Source organism: Chelonia mydas, chromosome 3 (genome assembly GCF_015237465.2).
Source record: "Chelonia mydas isolate rCheMyd1 chromosome 3, rCheMyd1.pri.v2, whole genome shotgun sequence".
Lineage (NCBI taxonomy): Eukaryota > Metazoa > Chordata > Testudines > Cheloniidae > Chelonia > Chelonia mydas.
In genome coordinates this window covers 45,842,102-45,869,220 of record NC_057851.1, presented here as the reverse complement: position 1 = coordinate 45,869,220, position 27,119 = coordinate 45,842,102, and the positions used below count along the sequence as shown (strand labels likewise).

Below are 27,119 nucleotides of genomic sequence, written 5' to 3'. Positions count from 1 at the left end.
TGTATTCTTTCAAAACCAGTTTGCTGCTGATTTCAAAGTGGGATAAAGCATTTAATAGGCTGAATCTTCTAAATTCAAGCCTTGTTCTATAGCAAGCATTTTCAACTCTATAAAGCAGAAGCTTGCCAGGCAAGTGTTGTTACAAGCTAAGCTACAGGACAACAGTGCACACGGCACCACAGTAATGTTAAAACATGTTGCAGGTGATCAGGCACTGACACGAATGCGTTCCTTGAAGGTACAAAGAGTGGTGCCAGAATGTGCAATAACATGCTGAGCAGCTTGAGGGGATGATTTGAAAAGAAACTAAATATTACATAGTGTCAAGCCTCAAAATGCTTGGGGGTTAAGTTTAAAATAAAAAAAAGATTATTTGTATCTTCTAGTTTCTGCTTGCCATTTTCTAACTCATAATTTATTGTTACCTTCTTTTTAACAAAAAGAAAATCTCAATTTTTTAGTTCATTTTGTATTCTCAGACTTTTTTTTTTTACAATTACCCTTCATAGCTCAGATGGAATTAAAGGCCTGACAATTAATATTGTGCAGTTTGGGAAAAGAAAAAGAGTTTTAAGAAAGATTTTAAAAATATTTAAGTGGGCAAACATTCTTACTTTTAATGTATTACCTGAGTAAATATGATATAGCTCAGCATTTAAGCTATTTTGTTTTAACTTAGATTTCTGTATTTTGGAAGATAGCTGCAGCTTTAACAAGGCTGCCACTTGATGGTTAAGTTGATAATGTTGCGACTTCCATATTTAACCAATACTGCTGTGTCTATGTCTAACTGTTATGGTTATTCACTCTTAAATGTTTGGGTTGCTAACAAAGGTGGAACTCCTGATATCACACTGGTTTCTGAAATACTGTTCTGGTAAATGTAGAGAAATGCAGAACAGAAAGTGTAATCTGAACAGGTCATGTATATTGCTGGGCTCTAAATTAATTGTAGCCAGTTTGGAAAAAGACCCAAGTGCCCTTGTGTTTAGCACAGTGAAAGCATCACTTCTATGCCCACTGATAGTCTTAACAGTAAACAAAGTGTGAGGATGTCTAAAGAATAGGACAGGAAATATTTCTGAAAATACTGGATGGGCATTATGTGAATGGATCGTGCATCATCACCTGCTATACTGTGATCTGATCACCGCATCTCAGAAACGATACCAAGAGGCAGGGGACATCCAAAGATGTACATAAGAAATATGTAGAAGCATAAGACTTCCATATGAGGAGACTCTGAAAAGATTAGGACTATTTAGTTTAAGGAAGAGATGAATAAGAGAGAACGTGATAGAGGTAAATGAAGTAATGAAAGCATGGATGTTTGTAGGAAGGCTTTTTTCTTTTTACAATACAAAGGAAGACAACTGACAAAAGGAAAAACCTTTACACAAACACACAGTGAACCTGTGGAATATACTGGCTCAAGGTCTCAGTGAGGCCAAGGGTTTAGTAGGATTCAGAAAAGAATTAGACTTTATATGGACAAAGATAAAATCCACGGCTATATTATGTACCAAAAACAAAGGCCATGGGCTGTGAACCCTCATGCTTTATGGCATAACCCAACCACTCACTGCCTAAGGTTAGGAAGACGCTTCCCAAATGAGCAGGTCCATTACGAGGTTTACTGTACCTTCTACAACAGGGATGGGCAAACTTTTTGGGCCAAGGGCCACATCTGGGTGGGGAAATTGTATGCAGGGCCGGGGCAGGGGGTTGGGGTGTGGGAGGGAGTGCGGGGTGTGGGAGGGGGTGCAGGAACGGGCTCAGGTCAAGAGATTAGGGCAGAGGAAGGGTGTGGGGTGTATGAGGGGGCTCAGGGAAGGGGGTTGGGGTGCAGGAGGGGTGCGGGGTGCAGGAGGGGTGCGGAGTGCAGGAGGGGGCTCAGGGCAGGGGTGCAGGAGGGGTGCCGACTGCGGAAGGGAGCTTAGGGCAGGGGGTTGGGATGCAGGACGGATGTGGGTGTGACAGGGTGCTCAGGGCAGGGAGTTGGGGTGCAGGAGGGGTGCGAGGTGCAGGCAGGGGGCTTAGGGCAGGGAGCTGGGGGATGGGGTGCAGGAGGGGTTCGGGCTCCGGGGTGGCAGCGGCTTGTACCGCAGCCAGGGCAGGCTCCCTGCCTGTCTGCCCTGGCCCCATGCTGTGTCACTGTGGGAAGCGGCTGGAACCACGTCCCTGTGCGGCCCCTGGGGGAGGAGGGGGCACAGGGCTCCGCGCGCTGCCCTTGCCACGTCTCCAGGTACCTGCTCCGAAGCTCCCATTGGCCACAGTTCCCCGTTCCTGGCCAATGGGAGCTGCAGGGGGCGGTGCCTGGAGGCAAGGGCAATGCAGGGAGCCCTCTGCCCCTCCCCGCGGCCCAAGGGACATGGTGCCGGCCGCTTCTGAGAGCGGCGCAGGGCCTGCAGCACCATGCGGGGCTATCCCGTCGGCCGGACCCAAAGCCCTGAGGAGCCGGATCTGGCCCGCGGGCCATAGTTTGCCCACCCCGTTCTACTAAGATCTCAGGTACTACTCCATTTCAGAGATGCAGCACTGGACTAGATGCTTCACTGGTTTGATGTGTTATGACAGTTTCTTTGTTCCTATATCTTGTGGCTCAGAGTTAAGAATATTATTGTAATGTGTAAGACTGAATGTTCATGTCAGTATTGTCTGTAAGTCTATCGATAGTATTGTCCTTAGCACCCATCATTGTAATACCTAAGTACAAAACAAAACTTATTCATAAATTCCCAGGCCAGAAGGGATCACTGTGGTCATCCAGTTTGATTTCCTATATAACACGGGCCACAGAATTTCCCCAAAATTATTCCTGGAACAGGTCTTTTAGAAAAACATCCAGTCTTGATTTAAAAGTTGTCAGTGATGGAGAATTCTCACTGTTAAAAATTTACACCTTATTTCCAGTCTGAATTTGTCTAACTTCAGCTTCCAGCCGTTGGATTGTATGCTGCCTCTAAAATACTAGAGTATTTATTTTTACTTGGACTAGTACTTGGAAAATTTTTATGACTAGTTTCTCTTGATTTGGTTAAAATATAGGGTTTCAAAATACTTTGAACATTCTTTCTGATTTTAAACCTACAATAAGGATTTTAAAATAATGAGCTCCCAAGTCACATATTATGCAGGTTTATTAGTTTAATGGGGCGCACTCCATCCCTGTCCCTGGACTCTGTGGAGTGACAACTTCCTGTGATTTTGTTTACATTAACATCACCAACACCAATACAATCTCATGCAGCAATATCATATACAGCGCTTCTCTACCTTTAGCTCTTTCCTGCAGAGCCAGGGAGGGACAGAGGTCTCCCTTCCTCAAGATCTCTGCACACAGAGCGTCAGTGAGCTGTAAGCCCTTATGATTGGACCACTTTACATGTCCTTTCATAGTAATAAGGGAGTTCTGAGAACACATCCTAAATTCATCTCTGAATATTGGTGTCAGAGTTTCACCTAAATTAAACAATTAGCCTTCCAGTCTTCTTCTCAAACCTGCATTTGTTGCTAGGAGAGAAGAAGCTACATACTTTGTATGTTTCCAGAGCCTTGTTCTATTACAATGACAAGACTAAACCTTTCAAATTGTCTCCCTGGTTCTTTATGACTATATCCAACTTGTTGAAAGACGAAGCCATCTTGTCACAGAGAATCTCTAAATGGATTACATTCTGGGTCTCCCCCAGTTATTAACTGGCTGGTGAGCCCCTCCCTCCAAACGTCAAAATGCATTCCATCAGGGCACAAGTAGCATCGTCAGCATCCTTCTGGAATGTGACACTATCGGAGTTGGGTAAAGCAGTGATTTGGAGCAACCTACTGACCTTTGTTAATCGTTATGCCTTCGACCTGGCATCTAAGTCTGCTGCCAGGTACAGTGGTATTTCAATCTCTGTTTGACTGATACAGTTGATGCTCCTCCATCCCACCATCCAGAGAGGATGCTGCTTGGCAGTCACCTTCACAGAGAGCCAGACTGACACATACTTGGAGAAGAGAGAAGAATTACTAACCCTACAGTAACTGTGGTTCTTCGAGATGTCACAGTCAGTATGGATCCCATGAGCTGCCCTCCCCTGCTTTTTAGGAATCCTCAGCAATTTGAATTGCAAGGGAACTGAAGGGAGTGGGTCTGGCCACCCTACCCTTTATGCCCTTGAACGAAAGCACATGGAACCACAGGGCACATGTTCAATCCCTTCAGATGCTGCTATTCAGCCCCCACCCCCAAATCTCATGTGTCTGAGGTGCATGCACACCTATGGGAGATCCACACTGACTTCTGCAAGAACCACAGTGTTTGTAGGGTAAGTAACTGTTCTTTATGATACGTGGATCTTGTAAGAGTGTTCTAGAGCTGTCTAGCAAATAGTTCCCTGTCATAAATATGAAGGGTAAACACCTTTAAAATCCCTCCTGGCCAGAGAAAAAACCCTTTCCCCTGTAAAGGGTTAAGAAGCTAGGAGAACCTCGCTGACACCTGACCAAAATGACCAATGAGGAGACAAGATACTTTCAAAAGCTGGGGGGAGGGAGAAACAAAGCCTCTCTCTCTGTCTGTGCAATGCTTTTGCCGGGGACAGAACAGGAATGGAGTCTTAGAACTTAGTAAGTAATCTAGCTAGAGATGCGTTAGATTCTGATTTCTTTAAATGGCTGAGAAAATAAGCTGTGTTGGAGGGAATGGATATTCCTGTTTTTGTGTCTTTTTGTTCAAAAGATCAAAATCCTTAACCCCCCCCCCCAAAAACAAAAAACAAAACAACTAACACCTTTGTCTCCAGGCAAATAGACAGAAAACCCCTCTAGTTGCTCTTAGGTAAAAAACAACTTCAGGTCTATGAAGACTTGTGAATTTCCCTGCAGGAGGTTAACTACCCTGCCTTTAGGTAGAGAAAACTCCAGCTCACAAAAGACAATTCCCTTTTGTCTCTGCTCTGGCCCCAAAGCAGAGAAGAAAACCCTCTAACTGCTTTCAACCAAAAACTTGCTTTTCAGCAGCCCAAAGGGAAAAAAAAATATTTCCTTTTCCAATCTGTGCTTCTGGTTTAAAAAAATCTCAAATTGATCTCAAAATGATCTCAAGTTAATCCCACCGCTCTGCCTCCATGTCAAGGTTCCTTCCCCACTCTGAACTCGAGGGTACAGATGTGGGGACCTGCATGAAAACCTCCTAAGCTTACTTTTACCAGCTTAGGTTAAAACTTCCCCAAGGTACAAACTATTTTACCTTTTGCCCTTGGACTTTCGCTGCCACCACCAAACATCTAACACCAGTTACTGGGAACAAGTCTGTTTGGAAACGTCCTTCCCCCCCAAAATCCTCCCAAATCTTATACCCCCTTTCCTGGGGAAGGTTTGATAAAAATCCTCACCAATTTGCATAGGTGACCACAGACCCAAACCCTTGGATCTTAAGAACAATGAAAAAGCATTCAGTTTCTTAAAAGAAGAATTTTAATAGAAGAAAAAGTAAAAAGAATCACCTCTGTAAAATCAGGATGGTAAATACCTTACAGGGTAATTAGATGCAAAACATAGCGAATCCCTCTAGGCAAAACCTTAAGTTACAAAAAGACACAAAAACAGGAATATCCATTTCCTCCAACACAGCTTATTTTCTCAGCCATTTAAAGAAATCATAATCTAACACATACCTAGCTAGATTACTTACTAAGTTCTAAGACTCCATTCCTGTTCTGTTCCCTGCAAAAGCATCACACAGACAGAGAGAGAGAGGCTTTGTTTCTCCTTCCCCCCAGCTTTTGAAAGTATCTTGTCTCCTCATTGGTCATTTTGGTCAGGTGCCAGCGAGGTTCTCCTAGCTTCTTAACCCTTTACAGGTGAAAGGGTTTTTCCTCTGGCCAGGAGGGATTTTAAAGGTGTTTACCCTTCCCTTTATATTTGACATTCCCCATTAAGGAACTTCTTTAAAAAACAAACAAAACCTGGGAAATTGAATACCAACAACAAAACGCCTCCATTAAAAGTCCATTAAAATTGCATTGTGAAGCACTTAAATTCTGAAAATTCTAAAACCAGTTTTGCTCCTGGTGCATAGGCATTATTTTGAATTATGTGATAATGTTCTATTATTCTCATAGGATACCTATATCATTCCATGTGGAGGGTGCAGTGAATGAGACAGGTGTCCTCAGGATCTGTACCTGAATGGGAGGCAAATTGTGCATGTAGGGTAAACTTCCATGGACTTACTCTGCATGTACACTGGTGCGATGAACAGCATTTCTGAACACCCTTTAGTGGACAAGGTAGATGGTGTACAGTGAACGAGGTGGACTATGTAGTAAATGAAGCAAGAGTTCAGACACTGAGTAGTGAGGATAAATATTAAACATCTCATTTACTCTGCATTATCTACCCAACACAATGAATGAGACAGAGGTGCTTTATGGCAACAAATAATACTATATAATCAGATAAGTAAGGTTTATATTGAAATGTACATGTATAAGGGGGGTGAAGCTAAGTTTACTTGGACACCCTTACCATTAGCATTCCCTAATTTTTCAGTTATTTTCTGTGCAACCATAATGTTCTTTAATATAATTTTCAAATTATTTGCTAGGATTCTTCTTTTGCCACTCCCTTCTGAAATGCAGGATGGACCCTACCTGATTCAGAAATCTTGCAATACTTAGTCATTGTTTTATGATCACATGTTCTGACATGATCTTTAATTATTTTAGTAAATTTTCTTCCTTCCCTGAGGAATATATGGCTCTTTCTGGCATCTGTCCTGTGTTATTGTCTGTGAACACCGAGGAAAGAATTCATTTAATATTTATAGGCGTTTTCTCATTACAGCAATTAAAAACCTAGCTAGATTATACTTAGATTTTCACTTAACTCTACATCTCCTGTCATTTCCCTTGTGTTGCTACTTAGTGAAACTCATACAGAAATATAGCTACTTAATATAAGACAGAGGTGGGTAAACTATGGCCCGTGGGCCACATCCGGCCCGTGGAACCGTCCTGCCCAGGCCTTGAGCTCCCTGCCGGGGAGGCTAGTCCGGCCCCTCCCCTGCTGTCCCCTCTCCTCTGCAGGCACAGCTGCCAGACATGGTGCGCTGAGTGGCATGGTAAGGGAGCCTGGGCTGCGGGGTCCCGGGGGGCAGTCAGGGGACAGATAGCAGGGAGAGGTTAGATAGGTGTGGGAGTCCCACGGGGCCTGTCGGTGGGCGGGGGTGTGGATAGGGGTCGGGGCAGTCAGGGGACAGGGAGCGGGGGGGTTGGAAAGGCTTGGGAGTCCTGGGGGGCCTGTCAGGGGGCAGGGCTGTGGATAGGGGTCGGGACAGTCAGGGGACAGGGAGCGGGGGGGATGGATGGGGGTGGGGTCCCGGGGGGGCGATTGGGGTGGAGGGTCCCGGGGGTGTGTGTCAGGGGCCAAGGAGCAGGAGGGGTTGGATGGGTCGGGGTTCTGAGGGGGGCAGTCACGGGGTGGGAAGGGGGAGGTGTCGGATAGGGGGCGGGGCCAGGCTGTTTGGGGAGGCACAATCTTCCCTACCCACCCTCCATACAGTTTTGGAACCCCAGTGTGGCCCTCGGGCCAAAAAGTTTGCCCACCCCTGGTATAAGACAAGAAATATACCTCTGTTGTCTTCTTTACTGCTATGGTTTAGTCAGACACCATTTTGATGATTTTATTAAATCTGCATTTCCCAAGAATTAAATAATTTAGTTTCTGTACATGAGATCGTTTCATACATGAGTCATCCTGTTGAACTCATTGACACCAGTGACATGTGTGAAGTTACTCATGTGCATAAGTATTTGCAGGATCAGGGCATAACTTATTTTATTAAAGATAAACAGAATTGATGACAGTAAAGTTGTCTTAAAACAATGAAAAAGAGGATATCATTTGTACAGTGTAATTGACTAGGGAGACTAAAGATAGATAAATATCTTTTCCACATTGAAATACCATGATTCCATTTAAAATTTGCCAAATACTATAGTTTCTAGTTTGGATCTTGACATTTATTTCCAAGGTTTATTAGATTCCAGTTATACAAAAACCTACATGCTGTGGGTAGCTCCATTGATTTCAGTAGGGCTACTCACAGACTGTAAAGCTTAACACATGTGTGAGTCATCCAGGATAAAAGCCTTGGTTTCCTTGCAATGTTATTGAAGTATTATTCTCTTATTCCTCTTCATGGATCTATATATTAAAATTGTTTTCTTAAACAGGTATTAATTTTGTCAGTTTTTAACACAAATTATATCTAATTTCTAACACCTACTCTAAAATCTTTAGTGGTAGAAGAGGTGTGTTTCATCAATAAAATAATTAATGACTCACTATTTGGAAGCTGAGCACCTTGATTTGGGTGTGTTTCTAACAGAGGCATCTATTTTGTATGGAATGTTCCAACTTTTTGCATGGTTTGTATTGTTTATGCATCTTTTCCAATGGCAAGGACCCAGCTCTGCTGAAAAATCAGCCATAAAATGAGTCACAGTATTATGTTTGAAGGTGAGGTCATTATCATTTTTTGAAGTGCATTTAGTTTCATTTGGTCTATACTATGTAGAAAACTGCTTAATAATTCTACACAAAATTATGTCACTTTATATTTATATAAACCTTTATACTGAATGCAAAATAACATCCGCGTTTAAAGCTTATGGGTATTTTTATTTATCCTGTCTATTTTATTTGTGTTTTACTTTTAGAAACCAAAATGCTTGTCTCCCCGGATGCTGTCTTTAACCCACTGATCTTCCCAGATTAAGCCAGTTAAATTAATCTAAATTAGTAGGATATGCATTATAACTGCAGTATAATCAGTTCAAGTTAGTAATGACTAAGAACTCATTTGAGAATAAATTATTGTTTACATATCAGAAGCATACATAACATATACTCTAAAGCTGTGCAAAACACTGCCCTCGCTTAGGGACAGATTTTGCAACCCTTACTGGTACAATGTAGTACTTTACTACAGAGAATTCACAGACAGATGATCACAAGGGATGACACACAGTATCTCTACAGCTGGAACTGGGGAGACATACTCACACTTCCTCCCATCATGGGTTTCTAGGATCTCTGATGGGCATGTATTCAGGGTAGCTAGCCCATCCTGCAGCTCGTGTTGCTGTGGCTACATTCTGTTTTTAGCACACGAGCTCCGTATGCCTTCTTGAGATGGGAGTCACACACCCCATTCCAGGTGTACACATACTCTCAAAAGGAATCTTCTGAGCTTGCCCAGAAAGAACTGCCATACACTAGGTTGAGGGACAGGGGCTTTTGGTGAACTGAATGGTAATAAGCTTATGTCTGGAGAGCAATGAGGTGCTTAAAAACCACAGGAGAAACTCTCTTTAAAGAAAAAGGCAGTTTTTTATTGATTTCATGGCTCTTTTGTTCATGTAGGGGCTGGGGTCAGAAGAAAAGTCTAACTGAGATGAGGAGGTAGGCACCCTTTTCTCTGGCCCTAAACTTCACTGCGACTTGTCCTGTTTGGAAAGAAGAGATGGTGACTGGCTAGGGATGGCGGCTTCATCTCCCCTCCAAAGTTTCAAAATATTTCCATTTGCACTTCTACTCCCCTATAACAGATGCACCCTTGCTTTTCAGTTTTAAAACCTGTTTTTTCCCTTGTCCAAGTACCAAAGGAACTCATTTTCAGTTAATCAGCCTCCAAGCTATGTTTCTGTTTCAATAGGGGAGACAAGGACAGAGCCAATATGCTGTCTTCTGCAGTCTTTTCTGCTGAATGGAGCCTTTAGATAAACATAAACTAGTTATTGTAGGTAGGCAAAAAATGTATGAGATATACAGCTGATTAAAAATAGGATGACTTTCATTGCAAATTTGTATTTTCATAAAATGAGGCTATGTTGTCTAGTGGATAGGGCAGTGGAGTGGGACTCAGGAGATTAGAGTTCTGTTTCCAGTCCTGTCACTAGTTTGGTGCATCATGTCTCTCCTTGTGCTGTAAGTTTGCCCATCTGTAAAATGAGGATAATTATACTGACCTCCTTTGTAAAGCCCTTTGAAATCTAAGGATAGAAGATGCTATATAAGAGCGAAGTATTATTATTATTATTTTATTTTATTCTAATGGGGATATGAGTACCCATGTTTTGTGCAGGATTTTGGATATAGGACTGTATGTATAAAATGTGTGGTATTTCACATAGATGGTTGTTTTAAGTTTTGGGATGCAGTAGCAGCATTTACCCAAAGTGATTGATGAACGCTACAACAGTTGTTTTTATTAATTTAACTATGTCACCATAAGAGACATCTTCCATTTGAGTACTTCATAGATTTTAGTCAGTGTATTGGAGTTTATTTTTATTGTGAAAAAACAAGGCTTTCACACCAACTTGCCCGATCTTGTTCTGCAAGTTGACAGCTGAATAGGTGTCCTTTTGTATTTCATGCTGGTTTTACCAGCAAGTGTGAAATGCTTGAAAAGAAAGCAGAATGAAAAAAACCAACAATATATGTTTATACAGAAAATATTTTTTCCTACTATATGTTGTGAAGTAAATCTTTATTAATCCATAATCTGCAGCAGTGTGACCATGACATCGATTAGTGTGTTCCTTTTTCAATAATTATTTATACCTTTCTGTTAATTGTAGTGAAATTCAAAGAATAACGTGAGCCTGATTCCGCTCTCATTAAAATCAATAGGGAAAACAAACTCCATCAGGGTAACAGTAGTTTAGGATTATGATCGATTTTTTATGAATGTGCCCTCAAGAAAGCACAAGAAAAACTGTGATTCTGACTGCCTGCAAGAACTGTCTTTTCGGTCACATGGGGTGTAGCAAAGTTAATGTAGCTTTTGGGATGGGGGGATTGGTGTGCTGGAAAAACACATGATGTAGTTATTGGTTTTGAAAAATGTGAAACATTTTGAACTTTTTGCTTCAATTTGTTTCTATTGCAAATGTCTTCAAACTTTGCCTTTTGGAATTGTGTGAAAATGGGCAATTTCTGCCAGGTAGCATTTACATTTCTCCCCCTCAAGTATAAAAATGAGAAAATTGAGGGTGGGAGCTGATCCCTAAAGCTGACCCTCACATAATTTGTTCTATGGGATCTGGGTATGAAGAAATATAAATGTTTTCATATTTTGAAAGACTTGGGTGGGCAACTTCTTTTTTAATGTTAACTTTCTCCTCCTGCCATCAGCACCATCAGCTTTATAGGAAGCCATTCAACTGAATTTCAGAGATACAGCTATGACAAAGACATGGTTTCTGCTTCTGGTTTATTTCTTTCTCTCTCTCGCTCTTTCCCCCTCCCCCCATCTCCCTCTGCTGCCATTTGGGTTGCTGATTTTTGTTTTGTTTTAAACATGGGCCTGGTTTATTGGTGCAAAGCACGTATTACTCCAGTTGAGTTCAGTGGGAGCTGTGGGTGCTCAGCATGTTTGAAAATCACCTCTTCTTCTCATTTGCTAAGGCTGGCAGTGTTCTCAGTGCTGTACAAGGCAGACACTAATGAAGACAGTCCCTGTGCTGAGGAATTGACAGTACATACGCGGGAAAATGAAGGAGCAGTGCTAATTTTGACATGTAAAACATAAAATATGGGGATAGCAATGGTCTGATGTTGGCATGAGTTAGTATTTGTGGACCTCATAAAAAATGTGGGCTTACAGGAAAGCTCTGAACAAGAGATGGAATTGAAAGACATTAAAATAGGGATGTTGTTCCAAGAATGAGGGATGGGGTGGCCCATGAAAGAAGACATGAGAGAATGAGGGAAGTGCAGCAAAGGGAGCAAGGTGGAACACGATAATAGACCAGAATAGATATGTAAGCAGGAATATACAGACACTTAAAGTGAGGGCCAGAGTCTTAAGCTTGCTTTGGTAGGTGAGAGGGTGCCAGAAGAGGGGAATGATCAGGCTGTAGTTGTCTGCTGCATTGAAAAAATTATTGTTCAGTTTTTATAATCTAATAAACAGAAAGTTTTTTTAAAAAATGTGAAGCAAAAATGGATAGGTGTGCACAGCTGTACTTATTATTAGTTACCACATGCTCTTAAAACAATTTTTTACACTCTACACTCATTGTAGAGACCTTTTTGAAGTACTGCACTGTTCTGTTACAACAATTAGATTTTCAAACACATAAATACTTACGGTAATTGTTGTTTTTGTTTTACAGGCCGGACCTGATAGACATGAATACCGTTGCTGTTCAAAGCAACCTTGCAAATTTAGAACATGCTTTTTATGTAGCAGAAAAACTTGGTGTCACCAGACTTCTGGATCCGGAAGGTGAGTTGAGTCTTAAAGACTTCACTGCAAAACAAGGTGGCATCTCTGCAGTGCTTCCAGTTCTGTGCTTAAGGCCAGTTAGGCAGAACTGCAGGGTCTTGATGCGTGGGTGAGACAATGGTGTTCAGAGAAGGGATTTAGGTTGATTAGGAACTGGGGAACCTTTTGGGAAAGGAAGAGCCTACAGAAAGGATAGGCTCCACCTAACGCAAAACAGAACAAGATTGCTGACCAGTAAAATTTAAAAGCTCATAGAGAAGTTTTTAAACTAAGAGCTGGGGGAAAGCCAACAGGTGCAGAGGAGGACATGGTTCAGAAAGAGACATCCCTTAGGGGAGTATTTATTAAAGGGGATTCTCTATATCCCAGTAAAAAGGAGAGTATAGAAGTTGATAAAGTACAAGTAGGAGCTGAAGAGAAACAATCAAATAAAAGAGTCCCATTGCATTACGTCACATGAAGGCAGACAACTAAATATTGATACATTTTATAAGTGCTTGTATATGAATGCAAGAAGTCTAAAATGGGTGAACTCGAGTGCCTGGTAATAAATGAGGATATTGATATAATAGGCATCACAGAAACTTGGTGGAATGGTGACAATCAATGCAATATGGTAATACCAGGGTACAAAATATGTAGGACTGAGAGAGTAGGTTGTGTTGGTGGGGGAGGGGCATTACATGTGAAAGAAAGCATAGAGTCAAATATAGTAAAAGTCTTAAATGAATCAAACAGTACCATAGAATTTCTATGGTTAGAAATTCCATGCTTGAATAATAATAATAATATAGCAGTAGGAATATAATACCGACCATCTGACCAGGATAGTGACAGTGATTGTGAAGTGATCAGGGGGATTAGAGATGCTACAAAAACAGAAAATTTAATAACAATGGGAGATTTCAACCATCCCCATATTGACTAGGTATGTGCCACTTCAGGATGGGATGCAGAGATAAAATTTCCAGGCACCATTAAGGAATGCTTCTTGGAGCCACTGTTGGAAGACAGGATAATGGGCTAGATGGACCATTGGTCTTTACCCAGCTGGTCATTCTTATGTTCTTATGTTAAAATATAATCTAACCATCTGCAGGCTATAGAGTATTTGTGAATATTCTTCACCACAGAATTTGTTCTGTTCTTAGATGTTGATGTCTCCTCTCCTGATGAGAAGTCAGTAATAACTTATGTGTCATCACTTTATGATGCATTTCCCAAAGTACTGGAAGGCGGCGAAGGCATCAGTGCAAATGTAAGTAAGCGAGTAACACCTATGAAGCATGGCAGCTTCATTGACATGGCTTGATTTTAGAAGGTTTCAACTCAGTACTGCAATTAGCTACATTCTCCATAGACTGGTATAACAATAATAATAAAATAATACTACAAAATAACACAATTGAAAGTTTTTTCATGTTGTCAATAACTCAACTCTTGGTTTCATGATCTAACTGGGAGCTCCACATGATTAAAAAGACTAAACAAATACTGTATTTGATTTGTAACAATACTGCACTTGCTTTACAGATGAAGACATTGAAACCGAGAGCTTAACTAATAAATAATGATTTGCCCAAAGCCACAGAGAGTGCTAGAATCAGAGCTGGGATCATGACTCAGAATCTTTTGGCTCCCAGTCCTGTGGTCAGACCATTAGGTTACACTCTCTGTTTATTATCTCTCTTGAATGGTATTAGAACTAGGAAGCTTCAATGTCACCATTAGAAATAGTTGACGCCAAATCCTATTGGCCTTACTCATGCAGGTTTCTCAATTGATTTAATTGGGATTTATTTTATGTTAGTATGATAAAGGGACCAGAATATTGTGAATGCCATTTTGGAATTGCTAAGCTTGGGAATTTATTTTGCTGTATGCGTCTGAAGAGCTGCATCCTTTTAAACCGAGACTACAAAAGAAATAGAAAAAAAGAAGTTGTTCTTGCTTTCTGATCTGCTGACTGTGATGTGCTTTTCTAGGATGTTGAAGTCAAGTGGGTTGAATACCAGAATATGGTGAACTACCTCATCCAGTGGATCAGGCACCATATCACAATAATATCTGACAGAACATTTCCAAACAATCCTGTAGAACTGAAGGTGAGACACTGCGTCATACATGTACTTTGTTTGAAGGACAGTAGAAAAAAATGAAGATTCTTATTTTATGCAGTTAAATCAAAGAGCAGCGTAATAACGTGGGTTTTCATTTTTTTTTTTAAATTTAAGAAACCTTATAGCATTCCTGAGACCCTGTGTTCCCAAAATTAAGCATGGGAGAGTATGATATGGCGCTGTTCAAATTATTCATAGGACTCCAAATGTTTATTTTTTAAAAAGATAAAATGATTTAGGCTTGGAAATATGAAATATGCAATACATATGGGCCAGATCCTCTGAGCTGCTAAGGTTCCTTTGTGTCCCTGGAGCAAATGAGATGCTCAGACATGTTAGGTTTTATGCAAATTCTGTCACCCACCTGCCAGCCACCTTCCCTACCCCCAGATGTTAGCTTGTTCTTTGCATGCATGCATGCAGATGGTGGCCAGGATGAAACCCATTGAAAATCCTACCCTTTGATTGTCACCCCTCTTCCCATGCCCCAGCTACATGAAATGTTTTGCTTGTGTCTTAACCTGCACAAGCAGATTTTTCACTGGTGGGCAAAGAATTTTTTATGCAAGTCTTTAATAGAACAATATAAGAACATAAGTCTATTAAACATAATGGAATGTGGTGAAGAAGTAGTAAAATACTCCCTTTTAGGAAATAGCTGGTGATATGTATTTATATTTCTCCAGGCACTTTATAACCAATACTTACAGTTTAAGGAAACAGAAATTCCACCAAAGGAGATAGATAAATCAAAAATTAAACGTCTTTATAAACTGCTGGAGGTAAGTTGTACTTTTTGTGCTTTATTATATTCACTGTATTGTATTTCTGGTTTTTTGTTTGTTAACCAGCCATTATTTGTTTTTGAAGGTCTGGATAGAATTTGGACGCATCAAACTCCCTCAAGGCTACCATCCAAATGATATAGAAAAAGAGTGGGGAAAACTTATTATTGCCATGCTGGAAAGGGAGAAAACCCTTCGACCTGAAGTAGAACGGTATGCTAGGGAATGTTTGACACGGGTGGTTTATTTTCTTTCTGCTCTTTTGCCTTACATTGGAAACTATATTGGATGTCTTTTCCATGCTAAAAACAACATTATTGTTTTAGCTTGAAGAATGCTCACAGATTTTTTTCAGCCCTGTAGATCTTTTTCTGATGTGTAGTTTCAGGATCCATATGGTAATGAGTTGGGGGGTCTCAGCCAGTCCAGAATGAATAGTATCTGTGCCTCAATCAAAGTACTTAACTTGAATGAAATTCTCCCCTATGCAAAAGGTCATGACAAGGTCTGTGCACCACTTAAATTCCATTTAAACCTTATTTTGAGGTCTTAAGGAGAATTTAAGTACGGCTCTAGCTTTTTGCCTGGGGATTAATTTCAGCCTATGCACACAAGCATATCTGAAGCTTGTTTTTTTTGGGTCAAGTGAAACTATATTGCACTCAAGTATATACAAAGCATTTAAACATACAAAATATTTGAGAGCAATCCTGCGTGAGTAGTGGAATATGTGACCTGATGTCTTTTCAGTTACGAATGTCTGTGATTATGTGTATGTTGAACATTACTGAGATCTTGGGCCAGGCCTAAGAACAGATTTTGTTTTTGCAGGTACAATTTTGAGACCACAAAAAATTGCACTGGCACAAACAGAGTCCATCACCAGAAATCAGGCCTATTGTGTTTTAGAGGAGTTTTCTAACCTGGAATGGGCTCCTGGCTACTAAGAGTTTGGGTTAAACTCATCCAAGTGTATGCATAGACCCCTGCAGCAGAGAGTCTGCAGGAGAGAGATTAAAGTGGCAGAGGAGGGGCCAAAGGCAGCCAGGTTTGACTGACATATAAGGCTGCTGAATGAAGAGGGAGCATGGCTAAGGTGGGTGAGGATGTGCTGATTCAGAGCATCCTCTGCTGGTGTGGTTCCTCTGGAGTGGAATGTAAAGCTGCCCCCAACGGGCAGAGCAACACGTAGGAGGACAGTGGTGGAAACACTGACCTGTTCCTGATGTGACTTGAGGGTGACTGTGCTGAGGTGTGAGGGTGTGTGAAATTGGCCTATAGTTGTATTCATACTCACAAAAAGCTTTTATCATATTTTCAAATTGATTAAGACCTCATAAACATAAACTTCCCTCCATCTCCACGTATTTTATATTCATCAAATACATTTAAATATAATCAAGTTGTCAGTTATGGGGCTCACCACTGCAAGATAAGGAGAGAAATTAATAATCTGGTAGTGTTAGATCACTGAGACATTTATATTATTGATTGGGCTGGGAAACAGGAGTCTGCTGCCTCATAAACTGATAACTAGTATGCATTGCTGGGGCATATTGCTCTTTGGTACAAGCATGGACCACTGCAGCCTGAACTGCAGAATGGAATTTAATTGTGGCAAAAATGATAGCTGGGCTGATACTCAAATATAGTTGTGAGTGAGTGGCCACCTCTGGAGCACCCCCTTAAGGCTTGGGCTTACACTATAGGCATCCTGCCTCAGTTTCCCCCGAAGGGGATTCTTAAACTCCACACAACCCATTTCGTCTATTCACAATACCCTTTGCCATTTCTTGGAATCTGAGTTTAATCAGACAAAATCTTTATTAATGATCTGGATGATGGGATTAATTGCACCCGCAGCAAGTTTGCAGATGACACTAAACTGCGGGGAGAGGTAGATACGATGGAGGGTAGGGATAGGATACGGAGGGACCTAGACAAATTAGAGGATTGGGCCAAAAGAAATCTGATGAGGTTCAACAAGGACAAGTGCAGAGTCCTGCACTTAGGATGGAAGAATCCCATGCACCGCTACAGGCTGGGGACCGACTGGATAAGCAGTTCGGCAGAAAAGGACCTGGGGATTACAGTGGACGAGAAGCTGGATATGAGTCAGCAGTGTGCCCTTGTTGCCAAGAAGGCCCATGGCATATTGGGCTGTATTAGTAGGAGCATTGCCAGCAGATCGAGGGAAGTGATCATTCCCCTCTATTCAGCACTGGTGAGGCCACACCCGGAGTATTGCATCCACTTTTGGTCCCCCCACTACAGAAGGGATGTGGACAAATTTGAGAGAGTCCGGCAGAGGGCAACAAAAATGATTAGGGGGCTGGGGCACATGACTTAGGAGGAGAGGCTGAGGGAACTGGGGTTATTTAGTCTGCAGAAAAGAAGAGTGAGTGGGGATTTGATAGCAGACTTCAACTACCTGAAGGGGGGTTCCACAGAGGATGGAGCTTGGCTGTTCTCTGTGATGACAGATGACAGAACAAGAAGCAGTACTTTCAAGTTGCAGTGGGGAGGTCTAGGTTGGATATTAGGAAACACTATTTCACTAGAAGGTTGGTGAAGCAGTGGAATGGGTTACCTAGGGAGGTGATATAATCTCTATCCTTAGAATTTTTTAAGGCCCGGCTTGACAAAGCCCTGGCTGGGATGATTTAATTGGTGTTGGTCCTGCTTTGAGCAGGGGGTTGGATGAAATAGGTGACCTCCTGAGGTCTCTTCCAACTCTAATATTCTATGATTCTATGAAATAAACTCAAAAATAAAACTCAAAGTCCCAAAACAAATTCCATCTGTTTTACCCTCTTGTCAGGTCACTCCCAGGTCTTTCCTGCCTGTAGTCTCAGTCCCACATCCCAGGACTCTCTGCTAGAGCCTGCTCACTTCTAGCAGACTCTAATCTCCCTAAGCATCCTTCCTTCATTGCACCCACTGCTGCTTTCAATAGGGAAACCACCTGATCTCTCTCCGGTGTGCCTCTTCAGCAGTTAGGGTTGGCTTGACCCAGGCCTCCAGATGTAAGGGGCAAGCCACCCTGTTACAATGGTAAATTGCTAAAACCCTGTCCCTTCGGCTGGTAACCATTAGGAAAACATCAGTATGCATGGGTAGCTAGTGGCAGGTTGGAACGTGGGATCCCAGTTAATATGTGGTGGGTGAAGAAAGCCTGGTAGCTTGCCTTTAGTGGTCAAGGGCCAAACTGGGGTTCCTATTTGTCAAGCTAGTGGGATTAAAACCATCATAGAGATAAGCCTGCTCAGTCTCTGCGAGGGTAGCCTGTGTCCTTTATATTCTTAAAGCAGCAGCGCTGTAATATGGATGTAGTTTTATAGCGGGCTGGAAGCAGGAGTTAAAATGGGGAAATATTCAGTTAAGAATGAAAGGCTGAATGAATTTTATATTCATGTATTTATACATAAAAACCAAGAAAAAGATTGGTTTTGCCTTCTTTTCCTTATGGTAAGAAAGCCTTGGCGCTGTCAGGTCAGAATGCTGAAGAAAGTAAGGTGATGTCTTCAGGATTACAGCTTGGTGGGACAGGGGAATAAAATAAACGGGCTTGTCTGGACAGCAGAATAATAGTAATGGATTGGACAGTGTACAGGGGTATAGAGTTTACCAGTTATGGGCCTGATAGGTTACTCCTGTTTTACACTGGCGTAACTCCATTAAAATCAGGGGATTTACACCAGCATACATCTGGAATTATACAGTGCTGAACCAAGCTCTTTTTACTTCTCTTAATGTAACTTTTAATTCAATATTTGCACAACGCTGTAGTGAGCTTATAATATAACTTTTGATTGACTATTTGAGTAACTGATATTTTCACCTTTTCTGCATTTTTTTTCTTTAGTTAACATTTCTGGAAGAGAATACTGTACATTACATAGAATTCAATATAATATAATTATAAATATAATTTAGCTTGTTGAAATTGGTTGAGACTTATATTAAATATTTGGCACCTCTGTCTCCCAGTGACGCCCTAGTCATTCTGTTTAGTCCATACTTGCAGAGCTTTTTAATGCAACGTAGGGAAGCCAAACTCAAACTAGCATACATAGCTCTAGGTAAAATCCTTTGAAGAGCTATCAGAGTATTACTTGCTGGGTGTTGGATGTGCATGTTGAAACCTATTTAAAGAAGGAATGCTGGGTGTTTCAAAAGCCAGTAGAGAGATTTCATCCCTGGAAGCTGTACATTTTGCTGGAGTTTTTACCTTTTCCATTTTCTAATAGATGTAAATGGCCAAAGGGACAGTGCTCCTGGTGTAAAAATGAACAGCAGTAGTTATGGCTACCACAGTAGCGATTCCTTGTTTAGCAACAGCACTGGCACTCAAACCAGCATTGACTCAAATGAGAATTTCCTTTCTGTGAATTGTGGCCCAACACTGATTAATTCTTGTATCAGCTTTAGCAATGGCACTTTAGAAGAATCTAGGTACACTGGCATAAATACTGGCGTTTGATGCAAGATATTTTCTTTTGCATTGCAATGTGGATACTAAAAAAAGTTTTTTTAAATATTCTGTGGTGTCTTTTAGGTTGGAAATGTTGCAGCAGATTGCAAACAGAGTTCAGCGGGACATCCTGGGCTGTGAAGACAAACTGATACTTGCTCGGAATGCTCTGCAGTCTGTAAGTCAAATATGAATTCTCTTTTTGGGTGTGTTTGTGAACTTTTTGGCACTGAAACCTTTACAGTTTTTTAAATCTTACTTTCAGAACTTTTGATTGACTATTTGAGTAACTGATATTTTCACCTTTTCTGCATTTTTTTTTCTTTAGTTAACATTTCTGGAAGAGAGTACTGTACATTACATAGAATTCATTCTGCTAGGGTTTTACTAGTAATTATTTAAGATAAAAAAATAGCTTACAGTGAAAGTGAAATTTCTACAAAGTACTTATCCAGTTAGCTGTAGGATTTAATTGCTGTTATTTATCATTCCAAAACACAGGATGCCAAGCGATTAGAATCAGGGCTACAGTTCCAGAATGAAGCAGAGATAGCTGGATATATACTTGAATGTGAGAATCTTCTGCGCCAGCATGTAATTGATGCCCAAATTCTTATTGATGGAAAATATTATCAGGCAGATCAACTGGTACAGAGGTATTTCATACTTTTATTTAAGTGTATAAATACAGATTGTGTATGTGTATTGTAGCCCAGAGTGTCACACCTAAATGCCTGTAGTTAAGCTCCTAAATCCATAATTGGCAATCCAAATAAAAATAACTGGATGTTCAGAGGTGTTGAGTGCCCACTACTTTTATTGAACTCAGTGGGACCTGCATGTGCTCATGTACTCAGCACCTCTGAAAATCAGGTCACTTATCTGGGTGCCATTTAGGTGTTTAACTTTATTAGACACCCAAGTCTGAACATTTTGGGCGTTTTTATTGTGCTTAAAATGGTTACCCTTAAAATGTACTAATTTTGTTCTAGATAAATAGAAATATGATTTGCGTCAGTAGTTCCAGCGTACCCGGAAAGGTAGTAGCAGGCTAACGTCGGTTCACAAACAGCAGTTTGTGCAACCAGAAACCTACACTGTAGTAATAGGGTGTCATTTTATGGAAAAGCAACATGTTCCCAAAGAGTGGCAGAATTTAACCTGAATCTGGTGAGAGCAAGCATAGGATATCTGAGCTGTAAACAAAACTCTGCAGCTAATCAATCCACCCCAGCATGTAGTATCCTGCCTTGCAACAGCAAGATTTCTCTTTTGCTGGTTGTGTCTGGCTTTGCATTTGGTACATGCTACTGCACATGTTAGGTTGGTTTTCTGCGTTATTGCCAGGATTTTGCCCATACTAACACACACAAGTATGCATGTATAGGGTGACACAGTACATACAAGTTACTTTTAGAGCTGTTTACTAGATAATATAAATGTGCTAATATAGAAAGCTTATATAGGAACTAGTGTAGTGATAAGTAAAGTCTATAGTAAATAATAGTACTGAGGTACTAATAGTGTAAATTTATGTTTAGAATATGTAAAGCATACAAGATAGCTTTCATTTATATTGCTATAGTTCAATTAATTATATTATTTCATAAAAATGCTTTCACAAACTGTCAGTGAGATTGTTTGTTTTGTTTTCTTTAGTAAATGTAATTTCTTTATAGGGTTGCTAAACTTCGAGATGATCTTATGGCCTTAAGGACCGAATGTTCTTCAGTATTCAGCAAGGGGCGCACACTGACAACAGAACAGACAAAGCTGATGATTTCGGGAATAACACAAAGCTTAAACTCAGGATTTGCACCAAACTTAAACCCTGATTTAAACTCTGGAATGACCCAGGGTTTAACACCTACTTTGACTTCTTCCAGTCTGACATCAGGCCTTTCATCAGGTCTTACTTCAAGACTGACTCCGGCAATCACACCAGCTTATACACCAGGCTTTCCACCACGGCTAATTCAAACCTGTGTAACAGGAGTTGACACCAGTGCACTGCAAACACTCAAGCTGATGCAAATCCGAAAGCCCCTCATGAAATCAGCTTTTGTTGATCAAAATTTAACGGAAGAAGAAGTCAACCTGAAATTTGTCCAGGACCTCTTGAACTGGGTAGATGAAATGCAGGTAATGTCTTTATGCAAACACCTCTTAGTCTACCTTAGTCCTTTCCTTTATTTTCTGAGGAGCTTTGGTTAATTTTTCACTTTTGTTTATAAGGTTCAACTCGATCGAACAGAATGGGGTTCAGATCTGCCAAGCGTTGAAAGCCATTTAGAAAATCATAAAAATGTCCATAGAGCTATAGAAGATTTTGAATCAAGCCTTAAAGAAGCTAAAATCAGTGAGGTACACCACTGTACTTTTTATTTCTTGAGGTTACTTTTTTTAATTGAATTACTCATGAGGTAATTACTGGTTACACAACTGCACTTGGATTTCAAAACCTTTCTTTGGTTTTATGTATGATTGCCAGAATTCGCATTATACAAATTAATCTAATATTTGAGAATAACTGTTAATGTGGCTAATCTTTTTGTTGTCCTTTAACCTTATCTACTGTACACAGATCCAAATGACTGCCCCTCTTAAACTCAGTTATACAGAAAAATTGCACAAACTGGAGAGTCAGTATGCAAAACTCTTGGTAAGATCATTATATCTCTTTGATGTTCAACTTTTAAATGTGTGTTGCTTTGATAATGGCAGGGTTTTTAAATTAATTTTTTTTTAAGAATACATCAAGAAATCAGGAAAGGCACCTTGATACCCTGCACAATTTTGTGTCCCGTGCCACTGGAGAGCTTATATGGCTGAATGAAAAAGAAGAGGAGGAGGTTGCGTATGACTGGAGTGAAAGAAATTCCAGTATATCAAGAAAAAAGGAGTACCATGCAGTAAGCAATGCTAATGTAATCCAAAAGGAAATAATTAAATTACATTTAATAATTTAACAAGTTTCTAAAATATCTCATTTTTTTTATTTGAAAAAAAAAAAAGGATTTAATGAGAGAACTTGATCAAAAAGAAGAAGTTATTAAATCAGTTCAGGAAATAGCAGAGCAGCTACTCCTTGAAAATCACCCTGCAAGGCTAACTATTGAGGTAAGTCAAGAAGTATAGCACACAAACTGGAAACCAATATTGTGATTTAAGTCTTCATGACTTTTTGCTGATGGGATATTCGTTAATAAGTTCAGACAATAAGAGTTTTTTCTTTTCTATGTCCTGGTGTGGCTCTCTGCCTCACTTTCAATGAAATAAGTGTTTTTAAACATTTATGGCTAAATCCTGGAGTCCTACTCGGTTTTTACTTAGGGCTAGTCTACACTACCTCTTAAGTCGATGTAATTTACGTTGCTCAGGGGTGTGATTACGACCTGAGCGATGTAAGTTACAGCTTCTTAAATCGGTGTCCACACCACGCTATGTCAATGGGACAGCGCTCTCCCATCACCATAGTGTGTCTTCACTAGATGCACTACAGTGGTGCAGCTGCGCTGATGTAATGCAGTCGGTTAGACTTGCCCTTAGTCAAAGCTCCCATTGAAATGTAAGAAGAAGAATTAAGGACTCCACAATGGGCCCTTGCAACCATATTTTGCCTTCAACTCTCACATGCAATTTCCATTGATGTTAATGGGATTTGCACATGCAGATTGAAGGCACAGAATAGCCCTCAATTTGTTTTTCTCTCCCTTTGAGCTGGAAACGGTATCCCTAAAGCATTTCTAGTCACAAATAGTTTATCATATTGCTTCCTTTTAAGGTCTGGGGTTTGGTTTCATGACCTTATTGTCAATAAATTACAGAAATTGTATTGACATTGGAATGTAACAAAGTGGCCTGATTTATTTTGGACTTGAATCAGGCTCTATATTGTAGGTAATCAGTTTACAAAAAAATATTGTAGCTGCTGTAGGTGCTTTTACAAGCCTCCAAAGGAGAGTGTCAGATTGTTTTCCCTTCAGAAACTCATGTCAAGAATAGACAGTAAAGTGGTGCTACAACAGGACCAATGAAAACAGTTATAATACAGGAGGATGAGCTAATCCATTCAGGGATCAGTACCAACTCTTGATTTTATTATTCTTTGGTTTAAAGAGTTTATTTTTCATAATATGGAAACAAATGAAGAAAAATCCTTCCTTCCCTTTACTTTCACTTAAATGTGGGTAATGAATGGTATTTTGGTAGTGTGGGAATTATTTTCTCTAAAATGGTATGCTGTTACTAATATACGTATCACTCAATATCAGTCTAATAAACATATATACCACAGAGACAAAGCAGTATGGTGGTAGATAGGTATGTGAACATTATAGTCTTTACATTAAACAGTACAGGGTGTGTGTGTGCGCGTGCGGGCACACGTCTGTAATATATTTAAAATTACTGCCTTCTTAATTCCCTAGTATGTGCAGATAACAAGACTTCAGAAAGTGTCTTTTCATATTAATCAGGCACACTGGGGTGTTCGCCAAGCATTAATGGATCAATCCACCCAGTCACTGGAAGACCTCTCTGCCTTCCGTGCCAGTCGGATGGGTCTGGCTCTAAATGAGACACTTCTGATTGACTTAAAAATATTTAGAGCACCCTCTGCTGGCAAATGTTAGGGCAATGCACCCAGTTTTCTATAGAGGTGGTAGTAAAAACATTGTTTAAGAGACAAAGACATTAGTAAAGTTAAACTTATTTTTAAATGTTATGAAAAAGCATATATATGCACACATTAGGGCTTCAGAAAACTTTTTTTATTGTCCATGCAGCACCACATTTTATGTCTGATTTTTTACTCTATACTTAGGCAAAACTCCTACTGTCTGAAGGACAGTTGTGCCTGCACAAGGAGGGCAGGACCAGACTCTTTTGTTTGTAACACTATTCTTATTTTTTCCTAAAGTCTGCAAGAATGTACATGTTTTAATTTCTGCACTCATTCCTAAAATGCTTTCTTTTTTCATCTTTAAGGCCTATAGAGCTGCAATGCAAACACAGTGGAGCTGGATTTTACAGCTCTGTCACTGTGTTGAACAACACTTGAGAGAAAATGCTGCTTATTTTGAGGTAAGTAAGTCAAACAATTAAATTTGTAATACTTTAAAGCATGATTATAGTCAGAAAAGTGTCAGGAAGAACAATCAGTCTAGAATATTGGTTAGCCTTTCTCAATAACTTTCAGATCAGATTTGCTCAATTTTTCCATTTATAACTCAGTACATGGGCCAAATTCCAAGGTAGTGTAAATGGGTGTAGCTCCATTGTCTTCAGTAGAGTTATGTCAGTTTACACCAAGGGAGTATTGGGCCAGGTTGTTTTTTTTTTTTTAAATGCCAGAGCTGAAAATAAGTCCAGGATCTGAAAAAGAGGCAGTGTTCTTTCTTCCTCAGACATCATAATAGTTAATACAGCTTCTGCAACTGGATTCAGGTTGTCAGGTTTGTTGATGATGGACAAGGTAGAACAGAATCGAGCTCATTCTTTCAGGGCTGCACAGACAACAGGAGAACATGCGTTATTATCAGTATAGGGCAAAGAAGGCCCACAGGGAGCTGATGAGTTGACTAAGGTTTTGCCATTTTTAGTCATCTTTCTCACTATAGCTCCTCTTAAATGATTAGTAAATGATCATTAATCTACTAATTATTATACACGGTACTGGAAGGTCTTAGTATGCATTGTCTGATTTAGAAAGAACTCTGTTATTTTTTATATTTAATATAGAGAGAGTATTCTCAACAGTCTTGAACCTTGTGGAGTCATTTATGCTAGTGCACATGAGAGCAAAATGAATGTAAATTGCAACAAATCAAAATGGTAGGGCTTTATAGCTCACCCACTTTGTATTCATGTAAATGGCTACAAAAGGTAAAAAGGCATTGGAGAATCAGGTTCCATCTAATCTGTATAATGTTCATAGGGACATACTACTTTGTATAGTTTGTTTGCTACATTTAATAACTTTTATTTTATAATCTGTTTTTTAAAACTTAATAGCTGTAAATTCCAGGAGTAGCAGAATCACTGTTTGAAAATCATTTTCACAGGAACAGGTTTCAGAGTAGCAGCCGTGTTAGTCTGTATTCGCAAAAAGAAAAGGAGTACTAGTGGCACCTTAGAGACTAACCAATTTATTTGAGCATAAGCTTTCGTGAGCTACAGCTCACTTCATCGGATACAAATTCATCCGATGAAGTGAGCTGTAGCTCACGAAAGCTTATGCTCAAATAAATTGGTTAGTCTCTAAGGTGCCACTAGTACTCCTTTTCTTTTTTCACAGGAACAGTAATTAACTAATGTACAGACATAGGGATACTGATTTTGTTTTCAGATAACGCGTGCAGTAACTGATTTTCCATGATGTTTCAGTGATGCATGTCTGCCTTTATGAGATCAGGAGCAGGTACTTAAACTGCAAGAACTCAATCCCTTGAAATTCAAGCTACTTTAAAATATAAAACAGCTTTAAAACCATTTAGTGGTTTCTTCAAACAACAATTTTGGCTTAACACTTAGTAAACCTTTCAATGTTGTTCTTAATTAATCAAAATACGTGTCTTACCTTAGTTTTTCAATGATGCCAAAGAAGCCATGGACTATTTAAAGAATTTAAAAGATGCCATACAGCGAAAGTACAGTTGTGATAGGTCCAGCAGCCTTCATAAACTGGAAGATCTTGTTCAGGAGTCTATGGTAAGAATTCAAGAATCTTGTCAAAAAAATAAGATTAAACAAGAGTTGTGTAACACCTATCTGGATTTAAAAATCAAATTTGTAAACAATTTACCCAACTAAAGGGAAGTAATAAAATTATAAAATTTAATTTCAGAATGTCTAATTAAACGAGTTTATCCATTTGTCCTTGTTTACGGAATACTTCCATGCCTTTAAAATATACGTTTTTAAACAATACTGGATATTAAAGGAAACTGATTACTTCATGGAGTTATTTCTGTTCATGTGAAACATGTTATTTTTCAGAGACAAAAGCTTTAAAAGCATTAAAGAAGCAGCATTGAGTTCTGGCCACCTCTGATTTTTGTTATTTTCTTAATTGCTATTTAGGAAGAAAAAGAACAACTCTTGCAGTATAAGAGCACAGTAGCTGGCCTTGTGGGGAAGGCAAAGGCAATAATTCAGCTGAAGCCAAGGAATCCTGATAGTCCACTCAAAACATCCATCCCAATTAAAGCCATCTGTGACTACAGACAAATTGAGGTTAGAACTTTGAATTTCCTAAAATCAATTACAGACGTGAGGAGACAGCTAAAGTTTCATTAATTACATGTTCCTGGAAAACACAAGACTGTAAATATCTTCCACCCTAGTAAACAGAGCAAAGGCTTGTGTTCTGCATTGTTGTTTTTTGTTGTTGTGTCACTTATTTGGTGACACCATTTACAAAAGTGCTTTGTAAGAATAGTTTATAATGC

At 39.9% G+C, this 27,119-nt stretch overlaps 1 protein-coding gene across 15 annotated transcripts in view; it reads left to right on the top strand.

Moving 5' to 3' along the window:
• DST (dystonin) overlaps positions 1–27,119 on the top strand; it is a 462,719-nt gene that overhangs the window by 238,605 nt on the left and 196,995 nt on the right. For 13 of the 15 annotated variants that reach the window (XM_043542402.1, XM_043542401.1, XM_037894239.2 and 10 more), the window contains 15 exons: positions 12,177–12,289; positions 13,441–13,547; positions 14,275–14,394; positions 15,096–15,191; positions 15,280–15,407; positions 19,753–19,846; positions 20,170–20,324; positions 21,348–21,810; positions 21,904–22,032; positions 22,253–22,330; positions 22,419–22,580; positions 22,684–22,788; positions 24,658–24,753; positions 26,254–26,379; positions 26,752–26,904. In XM_043542402.1, coding sequence (XP_043398337.1) covers positions 12,177–12,289; positions 13,441–13,547; positions 14,275–14,394; positions 15,096–15,191; positions 15,280–15,407; positions 19,753–19,846; positions 20,170–20,324; positions 21,348–21,810; positions 21,904–22,032; positions 22,253–22,330; positions 22,419–22,580; positions 22,684–22,788; positions 24,658–24,753; positions 26,254–26,379; positions 26,752–26,904 — 2,125 coding nt within the window. Of the gene's footprint in view, positions 1–12,176; positions 12,290–13,440; positions 13,548–14,274; positions 14,395–15,095; positions 15,192–15,279; positions 15,408–19,262; positions 19,650–19,752; positions 19,847–20,169; positions 20,325–21,347; positions 21,811–21,903; positions 22,033–22,252; positions 22,331–22,418; positions 22,581–22,683; positions 22,789–24,657; positions 24,754–26,253; positions 26,380–26,751; positions 26,905–27,119 lie in introns of those variants that run through there. The other 2 variants (XM_037894237.2, XM_037894236.2) reach the window with 2 other exon arrangements.